Raw genomic sequence first — 27483 nt, 5'->3', positions numbered from 1 at the left:
GGAAAGTCCAGTGACTGGGCATGAGCCAGCTGCACAAAGGCCGTGAGTCACCTGCTGCCCTTTGTCTTTTCCTGCTTTTCTTCACTCCCTTCTGCATATTGAGGCCATCTTGAAGACTAGAGGGACAGAGAAGGAAGCCAATATTATCATGAAGCAATCACACCGGAACATAATCAAGAGAGTCAACGGCAAGACTGTGCTGTGCAGATGGAGAGCAGGCACCATTCTCAAGGGCTCTGGGCTCCTCCTTTTTTCCTGCATGTCCGTGGCTGGTACTATTTATTCCTGTGGAGAACTCAACCGTATTGAGAGGAAGGAAGGGTATGAGTCTCCAGAGAGGGAGCAAGGAATCTGGTCACACCAAGCAAGTTCCATCCAAGGCCGCCAAACCCCTGCCCTTGCTGCTATTGGCTGTGGCCTGCCAAGTCCCTGCGGAATTACAACTGATCTCCAGAGGACAGAGATCAGTTCCTCTGAAGGAAATGGCATCTTTGGAGAGCGGACACTACGACATTATGCACACTGAGGTCCCTCCCCAGGCTTTGCCCCCAAATCTCCAGAAATTTCCCAACTTGGAGCTGGCAATCCTAGGCATGGTTTGGGGATGAGAGGGATTTCAGCAAGGAATTGATTCCATAGAAGCTGCCATGTTCTCCATGGGAACTGGTTCCTCTGTAGTTTGGAGATCAGTTGTAATTCCAGGAGGACTCCCGCCCCCACCTGATGGTTGGCAACCCTGCCTGGAGGGAGCCAAGAGCCTGCTGGTCGCCTGGTAGATAGGCCAGAGAATAGACCCTGCAAGCAGGCCTGTCCCTTACGAACGGTGTGATAGGGGCAATGGCTCACCTACATTTTTGGGATGCTGACGTTTGAACTGTTATGGGGGGCCCTTCTCAATCAGCCACAATAGGGCAACAGCTGGGGGGGGGGGTTGGATGCTGCAAGCCCCAGAGAAAATTTTGAAATTTGACCAATTACAGGGACATTTTGAGGCCATATGAAACGAGTATTATTAGAGCGTATTCTAAGGTCAGTATTAAGTACTTCAACCCCTTGGCTTATGATTCTGTCACTAAAACAGCCTTATTTTAATAACACTTAAAAAATTTTTTTTGAAAAATTCATTCATTAAAAAAAAAGTTGCTTCAAGGCCCCTCCAGGATTAGGCCCCCTGAAGCTTAAGCTTCCTTAGTTTCATAGTAGATCCGCCCCTGGACAGGGGAGACTTCCAGCAGGAAAACTTGGGGGTGGGTGGGAAGGTTCCTGTCGGCGCTGGGGAGGGTCTGGTGGTTTTTGCTTACTCTAAAGAGTGACTGGCTGGCCCTTGTTGTCTTCTCCATGCCAGCAGCCTTCTGAAGTCTCTTTCGCACCCGCCGAGCACAGATGCATATAGATATAGATTAGATATATGTATATGTATGCGTATCTATCCTTGTTCCGTTATTATTTTTAAAACCCTTGTAGAGGGAACAAGGCAAGATTCGTACGCACCCTCGAGCCAGGCAGCTGCTGGAACTACAACTCCCACGATGCCAAGAGAATGGGAGAGTCACGTGGCGCGCCGGCTGCAGACAGATCACATGACCGGTGGATCGGCTGCTGCCAGTGCCGCCGCCGCCGTCTAACAGCGGTCTGTGATGGCGAATGTGGCCACGAAGGTGTCGTGGTCTGGGCGGGAGCGAGAGGTGGAGGGCCAAGGAGAGACTACGCCGCTGCTTAATGGCACGGCAAGCCCCTCCAAGCCCCGGCAGGTAAGGGCGCGGTGGAGCCTCCGCAGCCAGGAACAGTCTAGCCCTCTCGGAGTAGTAGAGGCGGGGTCAAAGCTTAATCTGTCTGTTTCAGTGCCAGGGAGAGGCGGCTGATGCCCTGGAGCATGTGCAGAGTGCATCTCCTTTGCTAATGCGGAGGTAGAGGGAAGCCGCGCCCGCATACCAACGGGGTTGGTCTCCAGAGTTTTGGCCTTTCCGGGCACAAACACTTGGAGAAGGCTGTCGCTCTGTGCGCTGTTTGTGGCCTTGCCTGAGCGCCAGAATGCGGGCACAAGCAAGTGCTCTTGATGATGATCCTTTTCAGGGGTGGGCAGGTGCCCAGGAGCTTTATACTGTGGTGAAACGTAGAAATTAAAGGGACCGCTGGGCATGTGCAGAGTGTCTGCCTTGCCGTTTGTGGGAAAGGGGATGCCTGTGCACCTGGGAGAAGAGGCAGGGCTTCTAGGCTGCCAAAGAGGCTGGGCACCAGCCTCCCCTCTGTCATCAGGGACTACCCACTTGCTCCTCCGGGTGCTGAAGGCCATGGCCCATCTGATGCTTAGTGAATAGCCGGAGATGGAGGGGGGGAGCGTTGTCCCTGCACCATAGTGGCTCAGGGTGGTGCTGGGCCTGAAGGGGTCCCAGTGGATGAAGATGCTGTTTTTGGGTGAAGACTTTGTTTGGGTTGTGCTATCCCAGTGCCTATAGGACTTGCCCAAGTACCAGGGAGGGAGTATGCATATTGCTTTGAGAGGTAAGGAAGATTTCATTGCATATCAGGGTTGCATGTGTGATAAAGTGGTCATCTGGGAAAAAGGGTGCTCTGCAGATACTAACAGGGTAAGGCATTTGATGGAGTCGTGGCCCCTGATTGGGAGGGCAAAAGCACATTTAGCAGCATTTAGTAGTAGGCAGGAGAAGCCATTGGACACACAGGAAATCCACCGACATCAATCCAATTGCTGCCTCCGTTGAGGGTTCTAGTTTGGGAATGGGAGAAACAGCTGGTGGAAGAAGTGGGGCGGTTGATGCAACATGTTTGGAGGGAAAGGCATTTGTTTCTTGCTGCCTTTGCCTCAGGACACAGGAGTCCAGTGACACATCCTTGTTCCAGGATCAGGCTGGCCTGATCCAGATAAAACTTTGTTCTCCTTTCATCAAAATGAGTTGTCTTTATCTTTAAGAATGATCGGAACATCTGATGATCTGAATGCTTCAAGAGACATATAGTCAATGTTCAAAATAAAGTTAATATTTGAAAAAGAAAACATGTATTATGTATCAATGCAAAGGATTATGTAAGAACAATAATATGGTGGCAGCTTAAAATTGTCCTGCTCCATTTTGTAGGGCTACCTATGATTTTTTTTAAAAAAAAAATCTGTCCAACCTCCCCTTGGCAGGGAATTCTTTGAGAAGGTCCGTTCCCCGCCCCCCTCCACCAGTATGTATGGGCCGTGTGATGAGTACTGTAAATTTGAATCAAAGGGCCCGATTCTTTGCCACCTCCAGCTAGGAAGCTGTGGCTTTATCACTTGCAGTGATCTGCCCGTTTCTTGCCTTCTGTGGGCCTGGTTCCAGCTTCCCTGAAATGTTGAAAATACAAACACAGATACTTTACACTCAACAATCTTTTATCGTTTTCAATCTTCTTCCAAATCCGAAGCATTTGACTCGGAGGCCTGCCTGTCTGCAGTGGTTCAGAGCTGGGGGTCTGGTGAAGTATTCTCAGCTCCTGCCTTGTGACCTGTCTCTGGGGCAACCCCGCACCCCCAGCCAAAGCAGTGTAGAGCAGGGCTTTATCTGCTGGAATGTCACATGCCACCAAGCCGTTCCCAGGCTCCGGAGACATTAAGCCTACAGTCAGTCTCCACGGCCAAAGGCTGGAAACTGTGAACACTCCTCTGCGCTGTCAGTTTGGTCCCCCGCCCCTCCAAAAGCTCCCGGGGTTCTCTTATTCAGCTCTTTCTCATTCACTTTAATTGCCCAAATGAATCCACACCCAGCCTCCATTATGGTCTCGAAACAGATCATTGTGTGGGGCTTGGTGTTCGGAGTTGCCCATTGGCTGTGCTGCTGCATGTGACGTGCCCCCTGACTGCTTTGCCCACAGAAGTTTCAGATGCTGGTAGCCAAGCAAGCGTAAGTGGGGGCCTGGAGCAGGTTGTGGCCTTTTGCTATCGAGTGATTTGCATTGGACCTTGTGCTCCCTGCTCCTCCCCTTTGGAATGCAAGGCCCCTGCATTCTTCTTTGCAAGGCCCCTGTCAAGAAAGTTCCCCCTAGGTGACCTTGGCTGGCCCCACTGCCTTCTTTCTCTCTCCACACAGCACAGAGCCCCCAGGCAATGGTCTAGGTGCAAAGACCGTTCTATGAACTCTCCTGTGCTGTAAAAAAGAGGGAGGAATCCTTAACGTTCTGCCTAAAGCCTCCGAGAGTAGCCTTGTGTGGTTTTGTACATGGGGCAGAGGGGAGGGTGGGCTCAGTGACTTCAATATAGTGTGTGACACCAAGTTCTTTTCTGGGGTGTTGAGACTCCTGGCCAGCCGGGATTACAGCAACTGTGGGGGAGTGCATGCCAGTGGAGAGCTGCCGGGAGGACACACAATGGGGTTTGTGCAGCTGCTGGGACCAAGCAGCCCTGACATTGTAGCCTGGTGTTCACTGGAAACTCAGGAAGGGCTCCCTCCACAGATCCTCTTGAGCTCTTACACGGCCAGGGTTTTTTAAACATAGCTTTTTTCATCCCTTAGCATAAAACCCTATTGATCCTCCCTTTACTCTAGGCTTTTGGGAGATATTTAAAAATAGGGCAGCTGTCTGGTTCACATGCATCTGGTGTGGTGGCTTCCCACCTTGTGGAATGGCCTTCCTGAGATGGTCAGGAAAGCTCCCATGCTTCTGTCAGTCCACAGAATGTGCAAAACAGAAATGTTCAGGAGGACATTTTTCTAACGGGATTAGAACTCCTCTTACTGCAGGGTCTCCCATCTTTGTCAACCACTTTCTGTATTGTGGTAGGTTGTTTTTCTTTTCATTTGCATTGTTGTCCTATTCTGTAGCCCCAGTCCTACTACACTCTTAACTGGAGTTGTCTGCTGTCTTGCCAGATTATTTTGTATTCTGTAATGTGTCTCGAGTCTCAGTGAGAAAGGTGGGCTGTAAATGAAATAACTAAATAAAAGTGTCTGGGAAACATAGCTAAGCTGTCTTTTAAGAGTAATTAGCTGCAAAAGTGAAGGGGTGTTTCCTGTTTGGAGGCTGCCTGGACCTCTGTGGAGCAACCTGGGGCTGGCTGGCACCATCACACCCTTCCCTGATCACTTTCTGGAGGCTGGCTAGCCACTTGTGGCTGCTGGGCCTGTTACGTGGTCCATGGGTCTCTCTTTTTATGCCTTGTGCAGGAGGTATAGGGGGTTAGATTTCTTCTGCTAGAGGCTCCCTATGAATGCCTCTTACTTCCAGGATGCCCCCTTCCCCCAAAAGAAAGGGAGGCCGCTTGCTTAATAGTCTGACATTTCTCTCCCCGCCCCCCCCCCCAGCTCACACCGTCGTCATCTTCTACACGCCTTGGACACTTGAGCGATGTATATCTTGATGAAGACTCTGAACTGGTGAGTGAGTGGTGAAGGCTTCAGAGGAAGAGAGTGGCCTTTCTGAACAGCAGTTGAGAAGGGCCATAGGTAGACCTCTTGCCCTGAAGCCCAAGTCTGGAGTCCAAACAGTTTTGACCCAGATTGCGAAGGATGTGTAATTCTTGTGTCCCACAGGAATTGGATGCCCCTTGCTCCCTTCCCCATGAAATACCACACAACGAGAAGCTCCTCTCTCTAAAGTACGAGGTGAGAGCCCACTTTATGCTCTTTCTGGGCAGAAACTTGCATGTATGATTTGTACGGGCAGAAATTGGGGGCTGTTGCTGCATGTGGGAAACTCCCTTGCAGAAATGGGCCCATGAAGGTACCATAGGGTGGTGCAATCCTGGAAAACACTTCCTTGAGTTGCTGGGCAAACCGGACTCTTCCTTTGCCGAGCGCTTTTTCTCACTTCCTGTTTTCAGTCAAACTTTTTCCTCCTTCTTGCCATCTGCAGAGCTTGGACTACGATAACTGTGAGAACCAGCTGTTCCTAGAAGAGGAAAGGAGGAACCATACAGTAAGTCTGGTTAGAAGATTTGGATGGGCAGGGGAAGTGCACAAGGCCAAATCCTAGGCCCTAGCAGTCAAAGCACCGTATAAAGGAAAGGTGTAGAATGCTCCCAACTTGCATCCCATGCATCATTTTGATTCATTCTGGTTTAGTACAAGCCCTTCTGCTGGCACTGAACGTGCCGCCAACAGCTGCTGGCAATTTGCCAGGCCTTCCCCTCCCAGCCCCTTTTCAGACTCCTGAGCTTCCTGCAGGCTTTACCCTGCTCGCGCTCCAGCATAGCTGTGCAGTCGTGGTCCCCAAATGGATCTCAAGATTCTCATGCAGCTAACGTGTTCACCTCTTGTCGAATCTTGCATTTTGCCATCCCTCGGGGGTCATGGTGCATGCACGGGTCTGCTTAATGGATGGCCAGGAGGCCCAGACTTCTGAGAGTGACTCTTTCCCCACAGGCCTTCCGGACGGTGGAGATCCGGCGCTGGGTCATCTGTGCCCTGATTGGGATTTTCACCGGCCTCGTTGCATGCTTCATTGACATTCTTGTGGAATGCTTAGCGGGATTGAAGTACAAAGTGGTGAAGGGCAGTATCCTTTGTGTGTAAGGAGAGGGAAAGGAACTGAAATGGTATATTGTTGTTACTTTTTATTCATATCCCACTGTTCTTCCTGGGTGAGACCTTCATGTTGTTCTCCCTTCCTCTATTTAATCACCATATCAACAACTGGAGAGCCAGTTTGGTGTAGTGGTTAAGAGCGGTCGGACTCTAATCTGGAGAACTGGGTTTGATTCCCCACTCCTCCACTCGAAGCCAGCTGGGTGACCTTGGGTCAGTCACAGCTTCTAGAAGCTCTCTCAGCCCCAGGGTGTTTGTTGTGGGGATAATAATGACATCCTGTAGCACACAGAACTGCTGTAGCACAGTGGTTAAGTGGTTTGGCTGCAAATCAATACTGTACTGGTTTGAATCCCACTACTGCCATGAGCTCAGCAGGTGGCCTTGGGTAAGCCACTCCTCTCAGCCCCAGCTCCCCAGCTGTATTGTGGGGATAATAATAACACTAACTTGTTCACCACTCTGAGTGAGGCACTGTCTAGAAGAATGGCATATAAGCACAGTTATTATTTAGTTATTATTATACTTTACAAACTGCTCTGAGTGGGTGTAAAGTTGCCCTGAAGGGCGGTATATAAATTGAATGTTATCATTATTACTATTATTATTTGTGAGGGTAGGTTAAGGCTGAGAGACTGTGACTGGGCCAGGATCACTCGGCGAGGTTCCATCGCACAACAGGGACCCAAACTTAGGGGTCCTCAGTCCTAGTCTGACAGTCCTGTGCCTTACTGGTTCACATATGGGCATGTCCAGATAACCATATTCCTCCATAACGCTGGTAAATTCATCTGTCTGTCTCCAGGACAATCAATGACAAGGCTGAACAGACTTAGAAATATTGGGTAGGGCATGGGTGATGAGCAGGACCAGATGTCAGGGCTGGGGAAACAGCTGAATTGGGCCCACAGGGGCTTTGATTGTAACATCTTGAAATATTGGAGTTCTCCTGCTCAAACCTCTCCCCACGGTTTGGATAAAGAGCATTTGAGGTGGTGTGAAAGCAGAAGTGACCATCTGGCGTCACATGATATTCCTCCATGGGTTGGAACCCCACTGCCCCAATGTAGGATTGAAATGTGGGGCTAGATTCTTTAACACACACACCCTTTGTCAGATATTGACAGGCTCACAGAGAAAGGAAGCCTGTCTTTCGCTCTGCTGCTCTGGGCCGCCCTGAATGCTGGTGTCGTAATGGTGGGCTCCTTGATTGTGGCTTTCATTGAGGTAAAGCGCCGCCTCAGCCGTGCCTCATTCTGCATAGTAGTTGGCTTGATACTTGAGTTGGGCTTTGTAGGCCTTACTTAGAGTGGAGCTGTTTGTTCCCCTACTTTGGATTTTCCTTGCACTTTTCCTTCCCTTTCATCATTTTGTCTTCTGTAGCTTTGCATGAACTTTACTCATGTTTGTTTTGTTATTTTGGCTGCTTTCCAGCCAACTTGGTGGTGTTTTTATGTTTTATCAGTGCTGTTTTTATTGTTAATTATCTGCTGTTTTGTTTATTTCTGCTGGTTTACTTTTTCATCCTGGTTTTATTGGGGAGGGGGCGCTTTATATTTTGTTGCATTTCATAGCTTTATATTTTTACCTTTTTAGTAATTAAACCCTCTTTGAATACTCTTACTGGAAAGGCAGTCTATAAGTATTTTATATAATCCCCAAACTGCCTCTTGGCTCGGTGATGACAGCAGTCTCTCTGTTCTTGGGAAGGAGGCATTGACTATCCAGCCATTGGGCTGACTGAATGACCACCTTGTGCTCAGCAAATACATTTCCTCTGTTTGTAGCCTGTGGCTGCTGGAAGCGGAATCCCCCAGATCAAGTGCTATCTCAATGGAGTGAAGGTCCCCCACGTGGTCCGGTTGAAGGTAAGAGGCTGTGCAGTGAAGGGGGGTTGCTCTGTGGAGGCTGCATTTTGCACCCCATCTTATTGTGTGAGTTCTGGCCCAGTGGACTCTCCTCTCCCAATGCTGGTTCCCAAATAGCGGAACAGACCTAGGGAAGGGAGGGAGGGGGCGGAGTTGAAATAACATTAACAGAAAGGAGTAGATTGGAGCCAGCACAGTGTAGTGTTAGAGTGTCATACTAGGATGTGGAAGAACTGGATTCGAATCCTCACTCTGCAGTGAAAGCTGGCTGAGATCATGGGTCAGTCACATTTTATTTATTTATCTTGGATTTATATCCCTTCCTCCCTGCAAGCGGGCTCAGGGTGGGTCAAAACATCATAAAAAGCACAATTTAAAATACAATAAATAACAGTTAAAATTAAAAAATTAAAATCTAGAAATAAAATAAAATACTGTCAGCCTAACCTACCTAACAGAGTTGCTGTGTGGATAAAATAGTGGAAAACGATGTGAGCTTCTTTGGGAGAAAAGGTGTGGTATAAATTATGGAAATAAGTAGATAAAATAATCAGTTTTCTTGGGATGCTTCCCTCAAAATCAGAGGGTGTATTTGTTTGGGATGGCACTTTGGTAAGATCCTAGAAGGTAAGATGTGGGATCTTTTCCTTCCACCCAGTCAGTGCTGTGCCTAAGCTCGCAGCCATTTGGTGAGGGGGCTGTTGTGTGTGCTTTCTCTTGTAGACGCTGGTGATTAAAGTCTGTGGAGTGATCTTGTCTGTAGTTGGAGGCCTGGCCGTCGGAAAGGTGAGGAGAAGGGCAAACAAGCTTCTAGCTTTACTTAGCAGCCTCTTCCAATTGTTGTGCATAGAGTTTCCCAGAATGCAGCTGCCAAAACTCCCTCAGTGTTGCACCCTGACCTTCCCGGCTGGGTTCTGGGATAGAATGTTGCTTCTCCTGCCCCAAGTAGTAATGTACTTATGCCAGATTTGTATCCCATAGCGAACTTTTAAATAAATGATACTTGATGGCTCGAACAATGGTAATGGGGAGGTTGCAGGGGGCAGGACTGGGTTCTGCGCAGGTTTTGGGCCCGCAATTGAATCCCAGCTCAGCCCTGAGGGTGAATGAAAGGAAGTGACCTCTCTTGGGGTGGAGGCTGCAGATGGAGGGTCTTTGGCTTGCCACCTCTCATCACTTTGATGCAGGAAGGAGTGGCCCAGCTGTATGATCAGAAACCAGCTAGCCAGAGCAGTCTGCAGGGCCAGGGAGCTTCTGTCTGCCACTCTTTGAAGAAACCAGAGCCGCCAATGTTGTTCTAAGCAGTCCATCTTCCTCCCTGGCTGTCTGCCTCTTGTTTTAGAGTGGCTGGAGGCTTATTTGCTTTCCAAGAAAGCTGCCCCCACCATCAAGTAAGAAAGGGGCATGAAGAAAAGTGGAGCAGCCTTCCTGGAATCATCTTGCATAGCCAGTGTTGGGAAAGCCCTTTCTCTGCTGGGGATCCCACCCATTGGAGTGAAGGGCGCACAGGGCTCAATGAATCAACAGGCTGACTCTCCAGAAGACAGCTTCAGGTGTCCACCTGCCTTCCTCTAAATTTGAATTCTCTTGTCTTTAGGAAGGGCCAATGATCCACTCCGGTGCCGTTATTGCAGCTGGGATTTCTCAGGGAAGGTCAACATCTTTAAAAAGAGACTTCAAGGTTGGTTGCTTGGTGTTTGGCTAGGCTGTGCTCAGCGCAACAGATGCGGGTGGGTTGAGCTGGATTTTCTTGACTTGCACAGTCCATGCTGTTCTTGGTTGGGCAGTATCCTGTATGGCATATGATGACCTTGAGGCACGGCTCCTTCAAAGAGAGTGTAGCAGGTCAAGGTCACGTTGATGCATCAAGGGTCGTATTCCTTTGCCGCAGATGTTTCCGTTGAGTCTGTGTTTACTGTTTTATTTATATCCTGCCTTTTGTGCCTCCAAGTGGCTTATAATACCGAAATTTTTAAAAAATCCAAAATAAGGAAATCCCCAAATAAATTTCCCCCAAGAAACCACCTGCACCCCATTAAAAGCCCTTCAGATAGTGGCCTTCCAACCTCTCCTGAATGCATCTATCCAGAGGAGTTACTTGTGTTAGTCTGTAGTTGCAAAATAGTAAAAAGTCCAGTAGCACCTTTAAGACTAACCAACTTTATTGAGGCATAAGCTTCTGAGAACCACAGCTCTCTTCATCAGATGCATTTAGAAAGTGCATACCCCTCACATCCTCAGGGAGCACATTACAGTAATCCAACTGCAAGGTGACCAAGGCAGGTCTCATCATGGCCAGATCAGTTGAGTTTAGCAGAGGAGAGAGCCGGTGAACAAGATGCAGCAGCTGATAGATGGCCCTCTTGGCCCCTGAACCAACCTGCATTCCAAACAGCAAGGCTGGAGCCACGAGCCACCCCCACCGCACCCCAACTCTCAACCTCCTCTGCAAATGTCAACTCCCAGGACAAGTGGATCCAATCCCTTTAAAGCATCGGCCATTACAACTAGTGTTATTACCTCTGTCCTGTCTGGATCCAGTTTCAACTTGTCCTATCTGAGCCACTTTATATTGGCTTGGATGATTGATTCCTCCTGGTTTTGCTGCACTTTATTTTACACGGCATTTCAGAATTTGTTTTTGAGCCCTTTGGCCTGTGTGATGTTAACGTGGCATTTTGTATTTTTCTTCTTGAGCTGTCCTGGATGCTGTTTTCAGTTGAGGGGGCAGGTAGAAATAACCTCGCGCTGAACCGTCCAAACTGGGCTTGATTTGCTTTCAGATCTTTGAGTACTTCCGGAGAGACACGGAGAAGAGAGACTTTGTCTCAGCCGGAGCAGCTGCAGGTGTCTCGGCTGCCTTTGGAGCCCCAGTTGGTAAAAACATCACTGTTCTCTGCCTTTTCTAGACTGGACTGCTGTGAGCAGAGCTGCCCTGCTTCTATCTCAGGAAGACAACCAAGGGGAAGGCTCTTTGGGTCTCTTGCCAGGTGCTCTCCTCCCCAGCCCTTCTCAAGGGTTATTGGGAAGCAGGGAGGCAAAGAGACAGGAAGATAGCTAGAGCTTGACCTGCTGGCCCTCTAGATGCTGATCTGAAGGAAGGGGCTGCCCTTTTCTCAGGGCACATCCCCTCTGCTAGGCAGCACTGGGATGCTTGTGTGCCCATCCAGCAGATGCACAGATGACCTGGCGGGTTTGTTAGGCAAGCTCTGCTCTGAGCTGGATTGTGGACCCCTGGCTGCTTTGTCTTGGAGGGAAGCCTCTTGTGGCAAGTTGGCATCCAAGAGGTTGCTCTCTTGGAACAGAGTGGACTCTCCCTGAGGGCCCTCATTCCCTGATGTCGCAAAGCCACCTGTGGTGGACTTGGGCGTGTGGGTGAGTGTACCTCAAGGGGCGAAGCCACTGCCTCACTTTCCCTTTCCCTTGGCTAGGTGGCGTTCTGTTCAGCTTGGAAGAAGGTGCTTCCTTTTGGAACCAGTTCCTGACCTGGAGGATTGTGAGTGCGATTTTCTAGTTGCCCACCTTGGGTGATCCTTCAGTGGGGGAACGGGAAGCCAGGCACAAATTGGCCACCGGCTGTCATGGGCCATGATCGCTTTGCTGCTTCTCTTCCTGCAGTTCTTTGCCTCCATGATCTCCACCTTCACTCTGAATTCCATACTGAGCATCTACCACGGTAACCCATGGGATCTGTCCAGCCCGGGGCTCATCAATTTTGGCCGCTTTGATTCTGAGGTAAAGGCCACACCTTCATAAGATTCACCTGGCGGGTGGAAAACCACCCTCTTCTTCCTCCTCTGAGAATCCAGTAGAGTAATTCAGTGGCTGTGAGGAAAAGTTGTCGGGGTGGGTGGGTGCGCGCGTGTGTGTGCACGCAATGGCGGCAGTATCCGCCCCATAAAGGGCTGCCGTTTCCGTAGGAAGCATTCTCAGTCCCTGGATCTCACACCACCTTCTGTTTCTTTTTGTTTTAACAGAAGATGGGATACACGATCCAAGAAATCCCAATCTTCATACTCATGGGAGTAGTGGGTAAGAACAATTCAGCCTTTTCAGAACAGGGTGAAGTTTGGGGGTTCCTGTAAGCTGTCAAATCAGGAGGCTCCCCCTGGCTGTGTGATGGGCAAAGTTGTCACTGGCTGGAAATGGAAGATGGTGTGACTGTGCAGCTGTTAACAAAAATAGCTCTCTGCAGGTGGCGTGGTTTCATAGTGGTCCTTTTCCTAAGGGTAAAGAGTATCTTTGCTGTGTGCCTTCATGGCTGCCATTCCACACAGAATCCAGCATTTTAATTCTGAAGAAACCCTGTCCCGATTGGGTCTGGCTCTAGCCCCATACTGTTCTGGAAATTGGGGCATGGCTCTGGATTTTCTGGGTGGCCCTGTGGTATTTCATGCCAGCAAGGGCCGAAGCAGTGTAGTGGTTAGAGCATTGGCCTGTGTCTGAGGAGACTAAGATTCAAATCTCCACTGAGGCCTTGAATCTCTTCAGATGAGCTCCAGCCAGCCACTCTCTCTTGACATACTCTACTTCACAGGACTATGGTGAGGACAAAACTTAGGAGGAGCAGGATAAAAATGTTATGGACGGATTTTCCTGGCCGCCAATGCTCCAAGGAGGTGGGGAGGGTTTTTTTCTGCCCTACAACTAAGGCACCAGAATTCATCTTTCAAAGTTACCTTGTTTTCAGGGAACGGCTTAATTCCCACAGGGCCATAGCATCTCTAGCAGATTCTCCTGCACTTTGCCCTCCTCTCCCCAACTTGCGCATGAGCAGTGATGCTCGTACATTCCCAGATCTTTCCTTTCTCCCGGCTGCAGGTGGAATTCTTGGCGCAGTGTTCAATGCCTTGAACTACTGGCTGACGATGTTCCGGATCAGGTAATAAGCGCTTGACACCGGTGCTAATCAGGGTGGAAAAGCCACCCATTCTTGTGCTTTGGCCCACAGTTATTGAAAAGTGTTTGGAGGATGTTTGTTCTCCAGCTGTTGGAGCTGAGCACCTCCTCCCCCACCCCAGTTTGCCATTGGCAGGAAGCTTCACAGCTTTGTCTGAATTAGCCTTTTGAGGGCATTTTTTTTTGTAATCCAGCCTGGAATTCCATTTTTGCCAGAAACCTGCAATACCATTTTCAAATGCTTTGGCTGTGTTGATGTCTTCTGGCAACTTCCAGATGGTTTCTCTTGCAGCTGGGCTCCCTTTACAGGATCAGAACAGCATGGCTTTGCAGCCGCCCACCTGCCTGGGAAGCAGCCAGGCCTGGAGAAACGGTGCTTCCTGGCTGCAAGAAGTCCAATGGGCCGGGGAGAAGCTGTTTTTCATAGCTTCTTTTTTGAGGGGCTTCATTTTTGAGGGGCTGTGGCTATTTCCAGGACCATGGACAAAAAGAACAGAAGGGCTCAAATCATCTGGCAAATTGTCTCCTAGCTAAACAAGCTGGGGCAGTCTTTTGCAACTTATAACTGCTAGATGTGTAAGACTTCTGGAAAATGTCCCTGGAATTAGAGAATCGTGACTGTTAGAATGGGCAGACACCTTGGGTAAGGCAGAGCTGCCTGCCCACCAGCCAGGAAGCCTGGATTTAAATGGCTCTCTGGAATGGAGCTTGATGCAGGGAGGGGTGTGTGACTATTTTCCTCTGGCGCCTGATTTGTAACCCACTCTGGGCAGGATGAGTTCTCTCCATACTGTAACCAGACAATTTTGGGGGAGAGGGAACAAAGATGACACGATTTTTCTCTGGCCCTTGAAGAATAGCTTGGGGCTGGGGTGGGGCAGAGTTTCAGGCCCCGTGACGCTCTTTGTCCAGAGGGCTCCGAGTGCCTGAGCGTTGTCCTCAGAGTCTATAGCTCTGCATATCATCTGTAGGGTCAAGGAGGGAAATCTTCCTCCCCTTCTGGCTGGATCCTACCTTGATAAGGAGATCTTTGTGCTAATCTATAAAAGCGTAATAGTCTTGCTAGGTCAGCCCCAAATTCCCTCCACTCCCAAATTCTGCTCCCCACAGAAGTCATGGCCAGAAGCCACGCATGAAGTTGAGGATCCTCCACCTCTCATCCCCCTGGCTGCGTCTGGCTTCAACTCTTCACTCAGTCATAGAGCTCTAAGCTGGTCATTACCTTGTAGAATTGTTGGTGGGGGGGCATTGAAATTAAGAGACACCGCAACTTTTCCTGGCTGCTTGAGAGAGGAGGATTTCCCCTGGAAAAGCGTTCCATGAGTCTGTGCAGACACTGCAAAACATGCCCATTGCTTTCAGTGCAGTTTGTACTAATTGCAACTCTTGCCTTTGTGTTTGCTTCTCAGGTACATCCACCGCCCATGCTTGCAGGTGCTTGAGGCCATGCTGGTGGGGGCTGTGACAGCAGCAGTTGGGTTTGTGATGATCTACAGCTCCCAAGACTGCCAGCCCCTCCAAGGCAACAGGGTGACTTATCCACTCCAGGTCAGGATGCAGGGGAGTGAGAGTGCTGTTTATGCCTGCAGCAGGAAGCTCCCTGCGAAGGGGTTGGTGGCCCCTGGGGAGGGGGCTGCTGGTGGGGTTCAGTCAGTGGCAGGAAGAGGGAAGCCCACGTTTGTACATTAAGCCTCTGGGAGGCCATACCAGGAAGATCTTGAAAACAGAGAAAATAGGGAGCTGGTGGGAGGTGTGTGTGTGTGTGTGGTGCATTATGGATTAATCACACAAATATGCGAGGCAGACAGCGAGTGCAAAAAGTGTGAGTTCATAACTTGGGTGGCTGACTTCCAGGACTGCTCCAACATGGTATAGTGGTTTGAGCATCAGAATAGGACCTGGGAGAACCGAGTTTGAATTTGTGCTCTGCCATGGAAGCTCGCTGGGTGACCTTGGGCCAGTCACCGTCTCAGCCTAAACTACTTCGCAGGTTGCTGTGAGGATAAAATGGAGAAGGGGAGAATTTTGTTAACTGGTTGGGGTCCTCATTGGGGAGAAAGGTGTGGTACAAATGAAGTAAAATAAAAACGTTTGAGCCATTCCCCTCCCCTTTCTCTGTGGCTTTGAGGGAGGGGGGGTTGGAGCTTGGGTGATGTTGTAAAGAAGCCGCTCGCTCTGCTGCGGGCTTGGTCCCCCCCACGCCCCAGTTTTGTTACTCTCTGCAGGTTCATTACTCTCCCCTGCCTTTTCTTTCTTCCCTCAGCTGTTCTGTGCTGATGGAGAATACAACTCAATGGCCACAGCCTTCTTCAATACACCTGAGAAAAGCGTGGTCAGCCTCTTCCATGACCCTCCAGGTCAGTTATGTCCCAACGGATAATGGCTGGGCTTGTATGGTTCAAGAGAGAGACCCCGTTCCCCCCTAGACACACCCCCCCTGGACTGCTCTGAGTTTCCTATGCTGGGGAGCCAGTCTTATACAGGAGGTGTCCTTGAGGAAACTTGACTTTCCTTTGCTTCTAAGTACAAAGGAGACAGTTCAACCTCTGCTTCAGCATTGGCCACAGTGAACACATTTCCTCCGCCAACGCTGACCCTGAATCAACATTCCTAACCTTTTGTGGGCTCCAGATGTCTTTGGCTTCTCTTTCCTTAAAAGCATTCCCTGATGTTCCTGAAAAGAATCTAGGAATCTGAGCTTCTTTCATAATGCCCCAGGGCCCCTTCTGGGACGTGTTTCCCCCTACATGACATTTTAATAAGAAAAGGCACTGGAGTGCTTCCCAGCTAGAAAATTCTGTCTGGGGAAGATTTCTGAACAGCAGAAGAGCTATGTGGGCAGGGGTAGATTCCTAGGTTTGGATCTCGAAGATCTGAGCTCCGATCCCTCTGTGCTGGATGGCTTTGGTTGTTATTCACGTACGGCCTGTAGAGTGCACAGCAGAAGAATCCCAAAGGACTCCCAGCTTTGAAAAGTGAGAGTAGAAGAGGATGTGGAGCTCTTCTTGGTCTCCACCCATCCGCCACTTGCTTTTGAACCCAAGGCAAGCCATCAAGGGCAGCTGCTCTGGAACCGCTTGAAAATGGGAATGCAAATTGCTGTACTGGGCAGTGCTTCTGGGCTTCCAGTTGTTGCAGAGATTTTTGACAAAAGCTGCAGTGGTGCTGCTGAAAACAGACTACCACCCCATCCTTTCTGTTCTGGAGCTATTTAAAAGCACAGGGCCCCCACCATCTAAGCCTGCTCCGCTGGCACTGCATAGGGGGCTTGGGTTTAGGACACTTTTTATCTGCAGAATGAGAGAGAGAATTGAAAGAATAACAGGAAGGCTCATGCAAGCTTTCAGTGTACACAACAATCTTCATGTGGCAAAACAGTAAGGTGCCCTACCTCTCAGGGTTCAGTGCACACAGGGCGTAATGTACAAACATAGGTTGGATCCAGCAGTCTCAGATCTTTCCCATGCTGCCCTTCCAGTCTTGGGAAAGTTGATTCCAGGGGTTACAGGACCTACAAGCATGAATACCCCCAGTGGCCAGGGCTGTTCTGAAGAGGGGGAAAGGGGTGAAATCAGTCTTTTTCCTCTTCAGTTGGTGCTGCTCCACTGATGAAAGAGGCAGGAAAGGAGATCTCGTCCCCTTCCTTCTTCCTGCTGCAGCCTCTCACAACCATAGAAACTGACCTTGCCAAGGTTGCGAAGGACTGCTCAAGGAACATGAACATGGGAAAGATCCGCAAGGCTTGGAGTCTTTTGCTGGCAGCTCGCTGAATCCCACTCATAGAGCATTAGCCAGTGAGTCCATTCACTCATGGGCAGTAAACAAACTTCTGGATCACACAACCCTTCGTGGCTCTCTTTCAACCTCTGCTCAGTGCATAGCAGTGATTTACTTGCTTTTTGATTCACTCTCAGGGAGAGTTCTGTGTAACTCTGCGCCTTGCATGCGCTTTCACGAGTTAAAAAAAACCTTCTAAGATGGCTTTTTTGTGTATTATGTAAATGTGACTTTCTGATCTTAAGCCTCGTGGATGAGTGTCCCAAGCATGACTGTCTTGGAAGAGACAGAAGGAGGTGGCTTTGCTGCCAGTCCAGGGCTGTGGAGTGTGATGCTCTTTCTCCCTCCTCGCCAGGGACCTATAACCCCATGACCTTAGGCATGTTCACTTTGGCCTATTTCTTCCTGGCTTGCTGGACCTACGGATTGACGGTGTCTGCTGGGGTCTTCATCCCTTCGCTGTTGATCGGGGCTGCCTGGGGCCGTCTCTTTGGCATCTCCTTATCCTACACCAGTGGCTGGGTAGGTGCTTCTCTGTATGGTTTGTTCCCCTTTCGGGTGGCATGAAGAGCTGTCACTGGGGCAGAAGAGGGAATATGGGGCTGGGGTGGGGGAATGAGGGGTATTGGGTCTTTGTCTGGCCAGGGGCTGGTAGTCAACACCTACCTCTGGTGCTTCCACATGGCTCTGATGAAAGGTGTTCTGTAAAGGGATCTTTTGGGGAGGGCAGGGTGGAATCCCCGCCCCCAAACACACCTTTAGCCCTGCTGATCTGTGACTGCCACTGTGCCCCTCTTATGCATTGGACTTCTAGATCTGGGCTGACCCAGGGAAATACGCCTTGATGGGAGCTGCTGCTCAGTTGGGTGAGTGTTGCGTGGGGGTGGAGGTTGTAGTAATTTGTGGAGACAAGGAGAGGGAGGGGGTTGGAAGGCTGGGCAGCCTGCTCTGGGGACTTCTTGCTTGCCTGGAAATGAGGCTGCCCAAATCAAAGCTTTCCTCAATTTGCTTGGATGTGCCCTTTAAGGATCAGTTTCCTGGGGGCGGAATTTGTTTGCTTGGGGTGCCAAAGCTGCCCCCTCCCAGGGGCTCAGGGTGGCACTAACTGCCTTCCTTCTGCTGTCATTAAAAATTTGCTTGAATACAAATGCCTTGCTTCTTTCCAGAAGATGCATAGGATGAGACACCAAAAGAAGAATGCCAAATTTGGGGAGGGTGTGTGTGTTTGCACGGGGAGGAGAGAGGCGCTGGCTTCAGACCAGTTTTGCCTTCGGGGACCGCATGCTCAACTGGAATGCTTTCTTTAGGTCTTGTCTAACCGTGGTGGTTCTTCCCGGCCCTTGTAAAGAAGAACATGTCTGGGTTCAAAATGTATTCATGGGGGTTCAGCACAACAGTGCCGCTGGAGAACCCGCACTTCAGGGCTGCTTCCTCAAAAGTGGCCATATGCAAGCTAAAGCGGGTGGGAACTCTGAAGCCTCCCAGGGGAGGGCTGGAGGGGGCTGGTAGCGAGCTGGTGAACATAACGTGGTGGTGAGCCCTTTCCTTTCCTCTGTGGGTGGTTCTGGCAACCCGAAGCCTGAGCTAGTGGGTTAAGGCAGAGGGCAGGGGTGGCTGGCATTCCTGTTGGAGGAGACATGGGAAGAAAGCCGTGCCTGTGTTCCCAGGGGGGATTGTCCGGATGACGCTGAGCCTGACGGTTATCATGATGGAGGCGACAGGCAACGTCACCTATGGCTTCCCAATCATGCTGGTGCTCATGACAGCCAAGATCGTGGGGGATTATTTCGTCGAGGTAGGAAGGCGCCGGCCCCAAGGAAGTGTGGGCTGGCTGTTGGCTGAGAGGTTGAGTGGCTGGGCTCCTTGGCATTCTTTGCTGGGATGGCCGGAACTGGTGTCAGGGGGAGTCTGTTAGCCCTCTTGAGCAATCTGGTCGAAAGACTGGATAGAGAGAAAAGTGGAGAGGTGCCTGGGGCTGTTTGCATCTGTGCTGTGTGTGGCAGGAGCCTGGCTGGCTGGCTGCCCAAATATCCTGTTCACATTCCCCTCTGGCTTCTGACCACATTTGGAATATTAAGGCCTGGTATCCCGCTTTAAAAAAAACAAAACAGCTAAGCCCTTTAATTCTGCCCACCTCCTGTCCTTGCAAGGAGTGTTTGTAGGAGATGCACCCAGCCACAGCTGTCCTGCCAGCAGAGCGGCTTTCAAGAGCTCTGAGCTTGTTCTGCCTGACTGCATTCCATTAATCGCTGAAGTCAGCCAATACAGTTAGCTCCCCCCCAAGCAGGAGGCTGAGCTTTAAAGCCCCCACCCCACATTGAGCTCCTGGCTGAGATGAGCTGGACTCTCACTGATTCTTGGGACTCCTACCTTGTCTCCCTCCCCTAAACACTGTGCCCTGCTCCCTCCTCAGATGGTGCCCTCTTTTTCTTCCTTTTCACCACTCCAGGGCCTGTATGACATGCACATTCAGCTGCAGAGCGTCCCCTTCCTGCACTGGGAAGCACCTGTCACCTCACACTCGCTCACTGCCAGGTAAGCCAGGGGCCCAGCCTCATGGGAGCCCACAGGTGGCATGGTGGGAGGAGAACCACCTGCAATCTGTTCCTCTGAGCGATGTGTTTAGACGTTGGTGCTCCAAAGTTGATTGCCAGGGTGGGGGTGGGGGATGGGTAGGGCAGGAAGTTAGTGGCAAAAGAATAGCTAAAGAGTCACACATTCCAGTCTGGCCAACAAAGGAGGCACTTGAAAATCTGTGGGACAAGATGTGTTTTCCCAGAGTGCAGTCTGGTCTTCGAAGCCTTTCCTCATTTTACAGGGGCAGGGCGGGGGGTATCACATGTTCTTCTGTTCTGTATGCAAAACTCCTGACACAATTTTGGCCTTGTTTGAGAACCTTGGTGTGTGTGGGGGGGTGTCTTTCCTCCACAGAGAGGTAATGAGCACTCCAGTTACCTGCCTGCGCCGGGTGGAGAAAGTGGGCACCATTGTGGACATTCTCAGTGACACAAGTTCCAACCACAATGGGTTCCCGGTGGTAGAGAGCGTCCCAGATGCCAAGCAGGTGGGTGAGGTTTGGCACTCTCTGCATGGGGCGGGGGCTCTGATCTGGCACCCATTCGGTCATCCTAGTCATGAGTCCAAACACCCTTTGGGGTTCAGAATACTTTTGTACTCCCCCATATCCATTCCATTGAACAGTTGTGATTTCTCCTGGCACTAGGAGCTTCTAAGCCATCATCTCCATAGTTCTTACAACAGCCCTGTAAGGACGGTCAGTGTCTGTTGTAGAGGGAATACTGTAAAATTGGTGCAGAATAAAACCCAGGAACATTTTTTGTCTGGTGCAGCATGGTTATAGAAACAAGTTTGCGGGGGTGGGGCGGGGGGGAGAAGGAATATCCCAGAATGGAGGCCTCAGTCCTGCTGAAGATGGAGGCAGGAAATGCAGTTTTCTCCACTAGGAGCTGGGAAGCACACAACTATCACAGTTCAATTTATTTATTTATTTATGTTGTTTATAGTCCACCTTTCTCACTGAGACTCAAGGCGGATTACATAGTGTGGGATTAGTACAATCAGTAGCAAGGACAAGGGCAGGCATTTCCATACAGTGTCAAGGACATTTTCGTAAACAATGCCATAGGGTAAATGAATACAAGTTTACAAAGACATAGCATTAGCAAGGATCCAATACTGGGTTGAAGAATTGCTGGAACAGAACATAATCAATTCTAGGACTGACATTAGGCAACATGAAGCACAGGTAGTATATAGGGGTAGATATTTAACGCAACAGATAATATGTAAGGCAACATAATGGTGAAGTCTATGGTCCCTACCTCATTAGAGAAACATCTGAGACCCCCTCCCTACAATACCGCCCTCCTAGCTGAGTAAAAAGCCTTTTTTGAATAATTTGGTTTTGCATTGTTTGCGGAAAGTCAGGAGTGTGGGGTCTCTCCTGACCTCCTCAGGCAGGCTGTTCCACAGGGTAGGGGCCACCACAGAGAAAGCCCATGTACAGGCTGCTGTTGATTTCTCCCAGGTCATCAGAGCAGCCCTGTTGGGAAAGACCAGTGCCCCATCTAGTCCAGCTTCATATATCACACAGCAGCCAAAACACTTGCCTGATGCTGTGTCCCAGCACTGGGATCCAGAGGTTTGCTGCCTCCAAATGTGAGCGTTCCCTCCCATTCCCCAGCCAGTAGCCTCACCACGAATGTTTCAGCCCTTTTTAAAGCCATCTAGGCTTGTGGCCATCACTGCCTGGCCCTTCACTCCTTGTCTGAGGCGCTAACCTGCCTCTCTCACACACTCGCCAATCTCACCCTGACCTTTGAGATTCAGTCACACTCTTTTAAGCCTGTCTTCTGACCCATGAGGACTAGCAGCATGCTTACCTGCAGAAATGAGGGCTGGATTCTGCCTCTCCACCAGGTTTTTGTGTGGGTGGGGTGTGACCATGCCACTTCTTGGCCCTGGGGCCTTTGGCTGCTCCCACAATGTTGTTTTTTCTGAAAGCTTCTCGCAGAGGAGGCAGCAGGCCCAGGTGGGAAGCAATCCTGACTTGTGACAAACCCTCTCTTGCAGACCTTGGGCCTGCGAGGGCTGATCCTACGTTCCCAGCTGATTGTTCTGCTGAAGCACAAGGTAAGATCTCTTTTGGCTCCCTGAGGCTGCCCTGGAAGTCCCCACTTGGCTGGAGTCATATAGCTGAGAATCACAGCCAACCTCCTACTTGATGGCCAGAGGCAGTGGGCACAATAGGGCTCCTGTCTGTGCTGTGCTTACTCCCACCTTCCCAGCCTGGCTAAGGGAGCCCTTGCGGTGCAGAGGCCTCAGCTGGCTGGTCCTCCCTGAGCATCTTCTCCTACTCCCTTGAATCTCTTTCTCTGTGGCACCGTGTCTGACTGGACTAGCCTCCACTGACTTTCTGACAGATGGAGATTTCGGGAGGCTGATCTTGCAGCTTCATGAAGTGTGTGGATGCCTCTCCCCGTGGCTGTCTCTCCCCGTGGTTCTGTCCCACAGTCTCATCTATCTGCAGGGCAAGAGACCCGGGCTTGGAGTTGCCAGCTGTTCAGTGTAGCCGTGTGTCTGTGTTCGTTGTGCAAACAGCACTAGTTGCCGTGCTGTTAAGATCTGAGACTTCTTGATCCTGGACAAAATTTCCTCTCAGTTTAAAATTATCAGCAGCCCATCTTTTACTGGTAACTTCACAAACAGATGGGTTACCCTTTCTTTTGAAGTCACTGAAAAAGCTACACTCGAAATGCAGCTCCATCGTGGTTTATTAAATAGCCAAACCTCATTTATTTTAAACATTTTCCTGATAACTCGAATTCTGTGTAATTTGCTGACTGATCGAATTATGGCTTTAAAAAGAAGAAATACTTGCCATATGCTGCTTTCTGCCCTTCAGTCTCCTTGGAAAGGCCCAAGAGCCAGGCAGGCTGGGTTTCTCTTCCAGTCCATTGGCAAGTTTATCCAGGCTGCCTTCTCCAGGCCCCTCCCTCTCTCTGAGCTTACTCCAGATGTTCTTCCTGGGGGATTTGAAGCTTGAGATGGGGGGCGGGATCCCCTGTGGGAAACCCACCGTGGGCTTCTGCCTTCCATCCTGCAGGTCTTTGTGGAGCGCACCAGCCTGTCCTTGGTACATCGGCGGCTGAAGCTGAAGGACTTCCGGGATGCCTACCCCCGCTTCCCTCCTATCCAGTCCATCCACGTCTCTCAGGATGAGCGCGAGTGCATGATGGACCTGACGGAATTCATGAACCCCTCACCCTACACGGTGCCTCAGGTGGGGCCCACATGTGCCAGGGCAGGGCACAGCTTAAAGGGGTGGGTGGGAACTGTACAGGAATCCACTATGGGGGAACTCTCTTTGCTGGGAGCAGCCCCACCCAACATGGCATCTGCTTTCTGTTACAGGAGGCCTCCCTCCCAAGGGTCTTCAAGCTGTTCCGGGCACTGGGTTTGCGCCACCTGGTGGTGGTCGACAATCAAAACCAGGTGAGTGAAGGTGAATGAACTGGAGGGGGTGCTTTCTGCACTCCAAGAAGGTTCTGTAGCTGGCTTATTTATTTTCTTCATTTATACCCTGCCTTTCTCCCCAGCGGAGACCCAAAGCTGCTGGCATCATTTCCTTCTTCTCCATTTTATCCTCACAACAACCCTGTGAGGAAGGTTGAGGGAGGGTGTGACTGGCCCAAGGTCACCCAGTGAGCTTCCGTGGCAGAGCAGGGATTCAAGCCTGTGTCTCCCAGATCCTAGTCTGACACTCTAACCACTATACCACACTGGCTGTCTGGTTCTAAGGACAGACACAAAGCAGAAGAGATTAAGCAATATGGTGGAAATGGACACAAACTGACCCCAGAGTTTGAGCTGAGAATCCAGTTTTCAGTGGCAGCCAACTACGTGCTTTTGGAAAGCCCATTCCCAAGGTTTGAAGTTGGTGCCTTCTTCCTGTTTATGCCCTGAGACATGTTCAGAGAGATGCAACCTCTGTACAAAGAGGATCCAGTTAGTTGCCTTTGATAACAACTGCTATTGATTCACCTTTTTTCTGTCATGAATTGGGTCAGCGCTGTTCTAAATCTGTCTCTGCCAGGGCCAATACTACTACTAGTGGCATTTTGTTCCACAGTCTGAAGGTACTTGTCATGAAACATGCCTCCTTTCTTTTCCTGCCCTGAACCTCCTGCTGAATAATCTCATTCGCTGGCACTGTTAAGAGTCTTCTGTGAAACTCTCTCTGCTCCCCTGCATGTGACACCACAGAACCTCCATTGTTTCTCCCCCATAGTCAACTCTTTCCCTTCAAGACTAAAAAGCCCTTCAGTGCTCTTTAGTTCCCGATTTTTGTCCTGGCAACTCTCTCGCAAAGCTGTTGCTGAATGTTTTGTGAGCATTTTGGCAACTCATCGTGCTCCCACCCCCAGGTCAGTGTCCTTTAAGAATCCGTGGTGTATGAAGAAACTACAGCCAATTTTACTCAGGTAGGATAAGGAGGTGTAGTGGTTAGTGTGCATTAGGGCCTAGGACAACTGTGTTCGAACCCCCGCTCAGCCATGGAAGCCCACCGGCTAATCTTGGGCCAGTCATACCTTCTCGGCTTTATCTACCTCACAAAGAGGATGTTGTGAGGATAAGGTAGAGGAAGGGAGAACAGCGCAGTAGGCTACTTTGAGTCCCATTCCATCATAACACCGGCCTCTTCTCTCCTGCAGTCTTTTCTGGGCGCATTCTCCTCCCGGGCCTAAATGGATGTCGTCCTACATCCGCCGCCTCTAAACCACTCGTGTTTGGAGGAACTTAGGAATGGGAGAGGAGCTCTTGAGGTCCGTTTGGGCTGCTTCTTACCATGTGCTTCCCTCCTTCCCTGCAGGTGGTTGGACTGGTCACCAGGAAGGATTTGGCCAGATATCGAATGGGGAAAGAGGGCTTGGAGGAGCTGTCCCTGGCTCAGACATGACCGCCCCGGTGTCCCAAGGCTTTGCTGTACATCATGGTCTCCCTATGGCCCAGCCCTGCTGCTCGTGAGAGGCTGCTATGAGGGAAGCTGACCTGTGCCCTGCCTCTAGCATCTCACCATGTGCCCCTGGCCTCCCCCTAGGGGCTGTTGGTTTTCCTTCAGGGCTGCCTCCCTCTCTCTCCTCCTCTTCCTCTTGTCTCATGTTCTTAGGATCAAGTAGGCCGTAGGCATCATGGTGGAACCGCAGTGGGATTCTGGAGGGTTTTCGAAGAAGCACTTTCCTAGCAGTGCCCTTTCTGTCGCGGCCCAGTTCTGAGCAGGCCTTCCTCTTACCCAGCTCCTGCCAACTGTGCCTTCTTTCCAGTTGCCCTTCTCAGGTCTGGGACTTGACCTGTACAGAGCCAGCCCAGAGAATCTTGGCTGGAGTTTCCTAAGGCTTTGGGGCTTCCTTCCCATGGCTGAGTATCCATGTGTGTACGAAGGATGACTTTGACCCCACTTGGCAACCTGTCATCCCAGACATGCCTGTCTTCCTCTCCTGACCCCAACACCATGCAGGGGAGGGTTGGGGGTGGCCTGTCCTGGCAGCAGCCCCAGCTCTGTCTTTCTCCATGCCTCCTTTGCAGAGAGCCCCCACAATCAGAATCTTCTCACCTTTCCTAGCATTTCTGGGGCTGACTGGGGAAAACCTTAAGGCATTTAGCCCCCTGAATTGCCAGCTGAAGAGCAGGATGGAGGGTGGCATTAACTGCTTGCAGGGTTTCTGCCTTCCTTGGCATGTGTTTCTGCAGCCTCTCTCTGGCTTGGAAGTCTCTACCTGCTTGCAGAAGGGAGGTGCCTCTCCTATCTCTGTCTGTCCCGATGGATTTTCCTGGGTTGTTGAAGTTCCTCTGGGAGCTGCTTGAGGCCTTGAACTCCTAGCGCAGGATATCTTGATAGCAGAGGGCGAGCTTCTTCACTCAGCAAGGGGCTGGAAGCCATGTCAGCCTGTCCCCAGCCTGTCTGCAAGGAGGAGAGGAAACCAGACAGGCTAGATGGAGGGGCAGGGTGTGCCTCCCTGGGCAGGCAGCAGTCCCCAGCCCCTCTGCCCTGTTGCCCTGGGGGTCTTGGTTGTCAGCTGCCGGCCTGCCTGCCTGTCTCCTAGGCTCTTTTCCTTAATGTGAGCCACCACAGTTGAAAATATACCTTTTTGTGCTGGAATAAAAACCTATTTATACTTTTTGTTTGTTTCTTCCTGCGCTTGGCGTGCTTTGTCTTTCTTTGATATTGCACAGTGATGAGATGGTTCTTCAGAAGGCCTGGAAACATACACAGACGCGCGACAAAAAATGTCCTCAGTAACTGCTCTGTGCAGATTTGAGTGGGGTTGGCAGCAAAACTGAAAGGGAGAGTACAGCAACCATCTGTTAACATTGGATGTGTTGAGTCTGTAAATTTACAATAGCTGTAAATTCTGCAGAAGGCAAACCTAAATTTGTGCCAAGAAACCCTGGAATAAATCAGGCTTGCTTCTGTCTTCATATTGGGGCTTCTGATAGTTCTTAGAAGTAGCACAGGGATGTATGCGGTAACATCTATAATGGCTCCTACCTATTATCCCATGGACCTCCCTGACTTCCTTAGTGTTCCCAAATGATTTTTGCTGCCACTAAAGGCAGCCTTAGATCTGATGATGGACAGTCAACCCAACTCTGCTCCAGATCCCTTGACTAAAGCTTTGGAGGCCGCGACTGGATGGTTGAAACAGAGTCGACTTAAACTGAATCCCACAAAGAGGGAGGTCCTGCACTTGAGTCATCATGGGCTGTTGAGTTCGAGGATCCAGCTCCCGACTCTCAATGAAGCGCCGCTTGCGCAAGGTCTGACAGGAGTCAGGGGGTGATTCTGGATGCCTCCTTATCAATGGAGGCCCAGGTCACAGCGGTTGTCAGATCTGCTTTCTTCTATCTGTGGTAGGTCAGGCAGCTTGCCCCCTTTCTTTCGACCCATGACCTAATGGCAGTGATCCTGGCAACAGTCACCTCCCGATTGGATTACTGTAACTCATTCTATGCAGGGCTTCCCTTGGGTCTGGTCTGGAAATTACAGCAGGTCCAGAATGGAGCTGTGCGTGTCCTTATGGATACTCCTTGTAGGGTGCATATAACACCTGTTCTATGGCATCTGCACTGGCTTCCCATGGAGTTCCAAATCAGAGGTCCCCAACGTGTGCCTGTGAACACGATTGTGCCTGCTGACACTTTTCTTTGTGCCCACCAAATATTTTTAGCAAGTGGGTGGGACCAGGTGGGTCTTTTGCCCAGAAGGGCTGATTGGCCATTGGAGATTTGATTGGCTGTGCATATTTTAAAAAACATTGCTTTGGTAGAAGCTGCTTCCACAACACAAGAATCTTCACTGTGTGTCTGGAGTAAGGTTGCCAGCCTCCAGATGGTGGCTGGAGATCTCCCGGAATTACAACTGATCTCCAGGTGACAGAGATCAGTTCCCCTGGAGAAAATGGCTGTCTTGGAAGGTGGACTCTATGGCATTATAGCCAGCTGAGGTCCTTCTCCCTCCCAAACGCTGCCCTCTCCAGGCTTCACCCCCCCCCCAAATCTCCAGGAATTACCCAATCAGGAGCTGGCAACCCTAGACTGGAGGTAAGTTGTAGCAGCCATTTTGTGTCCGGCTCTGTCTTTTGAAGCAGCCATTTTGTGGCAGCTATTTTGTGGCTGTGCCCTCCACACTCAGAATTCCAAATGTGCTTGCAGGCTCAAAAAGGTTGGGAAGCGCTAGTATAGACCGTCAATCGTTTCTAAAGGACTCAGTCACAAAGACTTATCTCCCCCATAGCAAAACATTACATATAAGACCCTGAAGCCCCATCCCTGCTATGCCTATTTCATTTATATCCCAGCTTTCTCCCCAGTAGATAGGTTTGCCAGGTCCCTATACCCTCCCAGCGAGG

The 27483-nt window shown here is 50.4% G+C and overlaps 1 protein-coding gene across 1 annotated transcript; it reads left to right on the top strand.

Annotated features, from left to right (window-relative positions):
• The first annotated feature begins 1592 nt into the window (after positions 1-1592).
• CLCN7 (chloride voltage-gated channel 7) lies at positions 1593-25754 on the top strand. The gene is made up of 25 exons (XM_054995303.1): positions 1593-1751; positions 5289-5360; positions 5517-5588; positions 5839-5901; positions 6348-6480; positions 7627-7736; positions 8297-8377; positions 9101-9163; positions 9975-10058; positions 11161-11254; positions 11809-11873; positions 11996-12112; positions 12355-12409; positions 13199-13259; positions 14686-14824; positions 15540-15633; positions 17409-17575; positions 17868-17919; positions 18721-18848; positions 19503-19588; positions 19985-20117; positions 21647-21706; positions 22680-22856; positions 22988-23068; positions 24447-25754. The coding sequence occupies exons 1-25, from the start codon at positions 1638-1640 to the stop codon at positions 24531-24533; spliced, it is 2388 nt and encodes a 795-aa protein (XP_054851278.1). The 5' UTR covers positions 1593-1637; the 3' UTR covers positions 24534-25754.
• The last annotated feature ends 1729 nt before the right edge of the window (positions 25755-27483 follow it).

Source organism: Eublepharis macularius, chromosome 12, assembly GCF_028583425.1.
Source record: "Eublepharis macularius isolate TG4126 chromosome 12, MPM_Emac_v1.0, whole genome shotgun sequence".
Lineage (NCBI taxonomy): Eukaryota > Metazoa > Chordata > Lepidosauria > Squamata > Eublepharidae > Eublepharis > Eublepharis macularius.
This window is presented reverse-complemented; position numbering and strand designations above follow the sequence as displayed.

What these genes read in the sequence shown, in the direction of transcription:
- CLCN7 (XM_054995303.1), top strand. Translation starts at nt 1,638, where the DNA reads ATGGCGAATGTGGCCACGAAGGTGTCGTGGTCTGGGCGGGAGCGAGAG. An exon ending in GTACAAAGTGGTGAAGGGCA is followed by an intron (nt 6,481 to 7,626) that starts GTATCCTTTGTG and finishes ACCCTTTGTCAG; the next exon opens with ATATTGACAGGCTCACAGAG. An exon ending in GAGGCCTGGCCGTCGGAAAG is followed by an intron (nt 9,164 to 9,974) that starts GTGAGGAGAAGG and finishes TCTTGTCTTTAG; the next exon opens with GAAGGGCCAATGATCCACTC.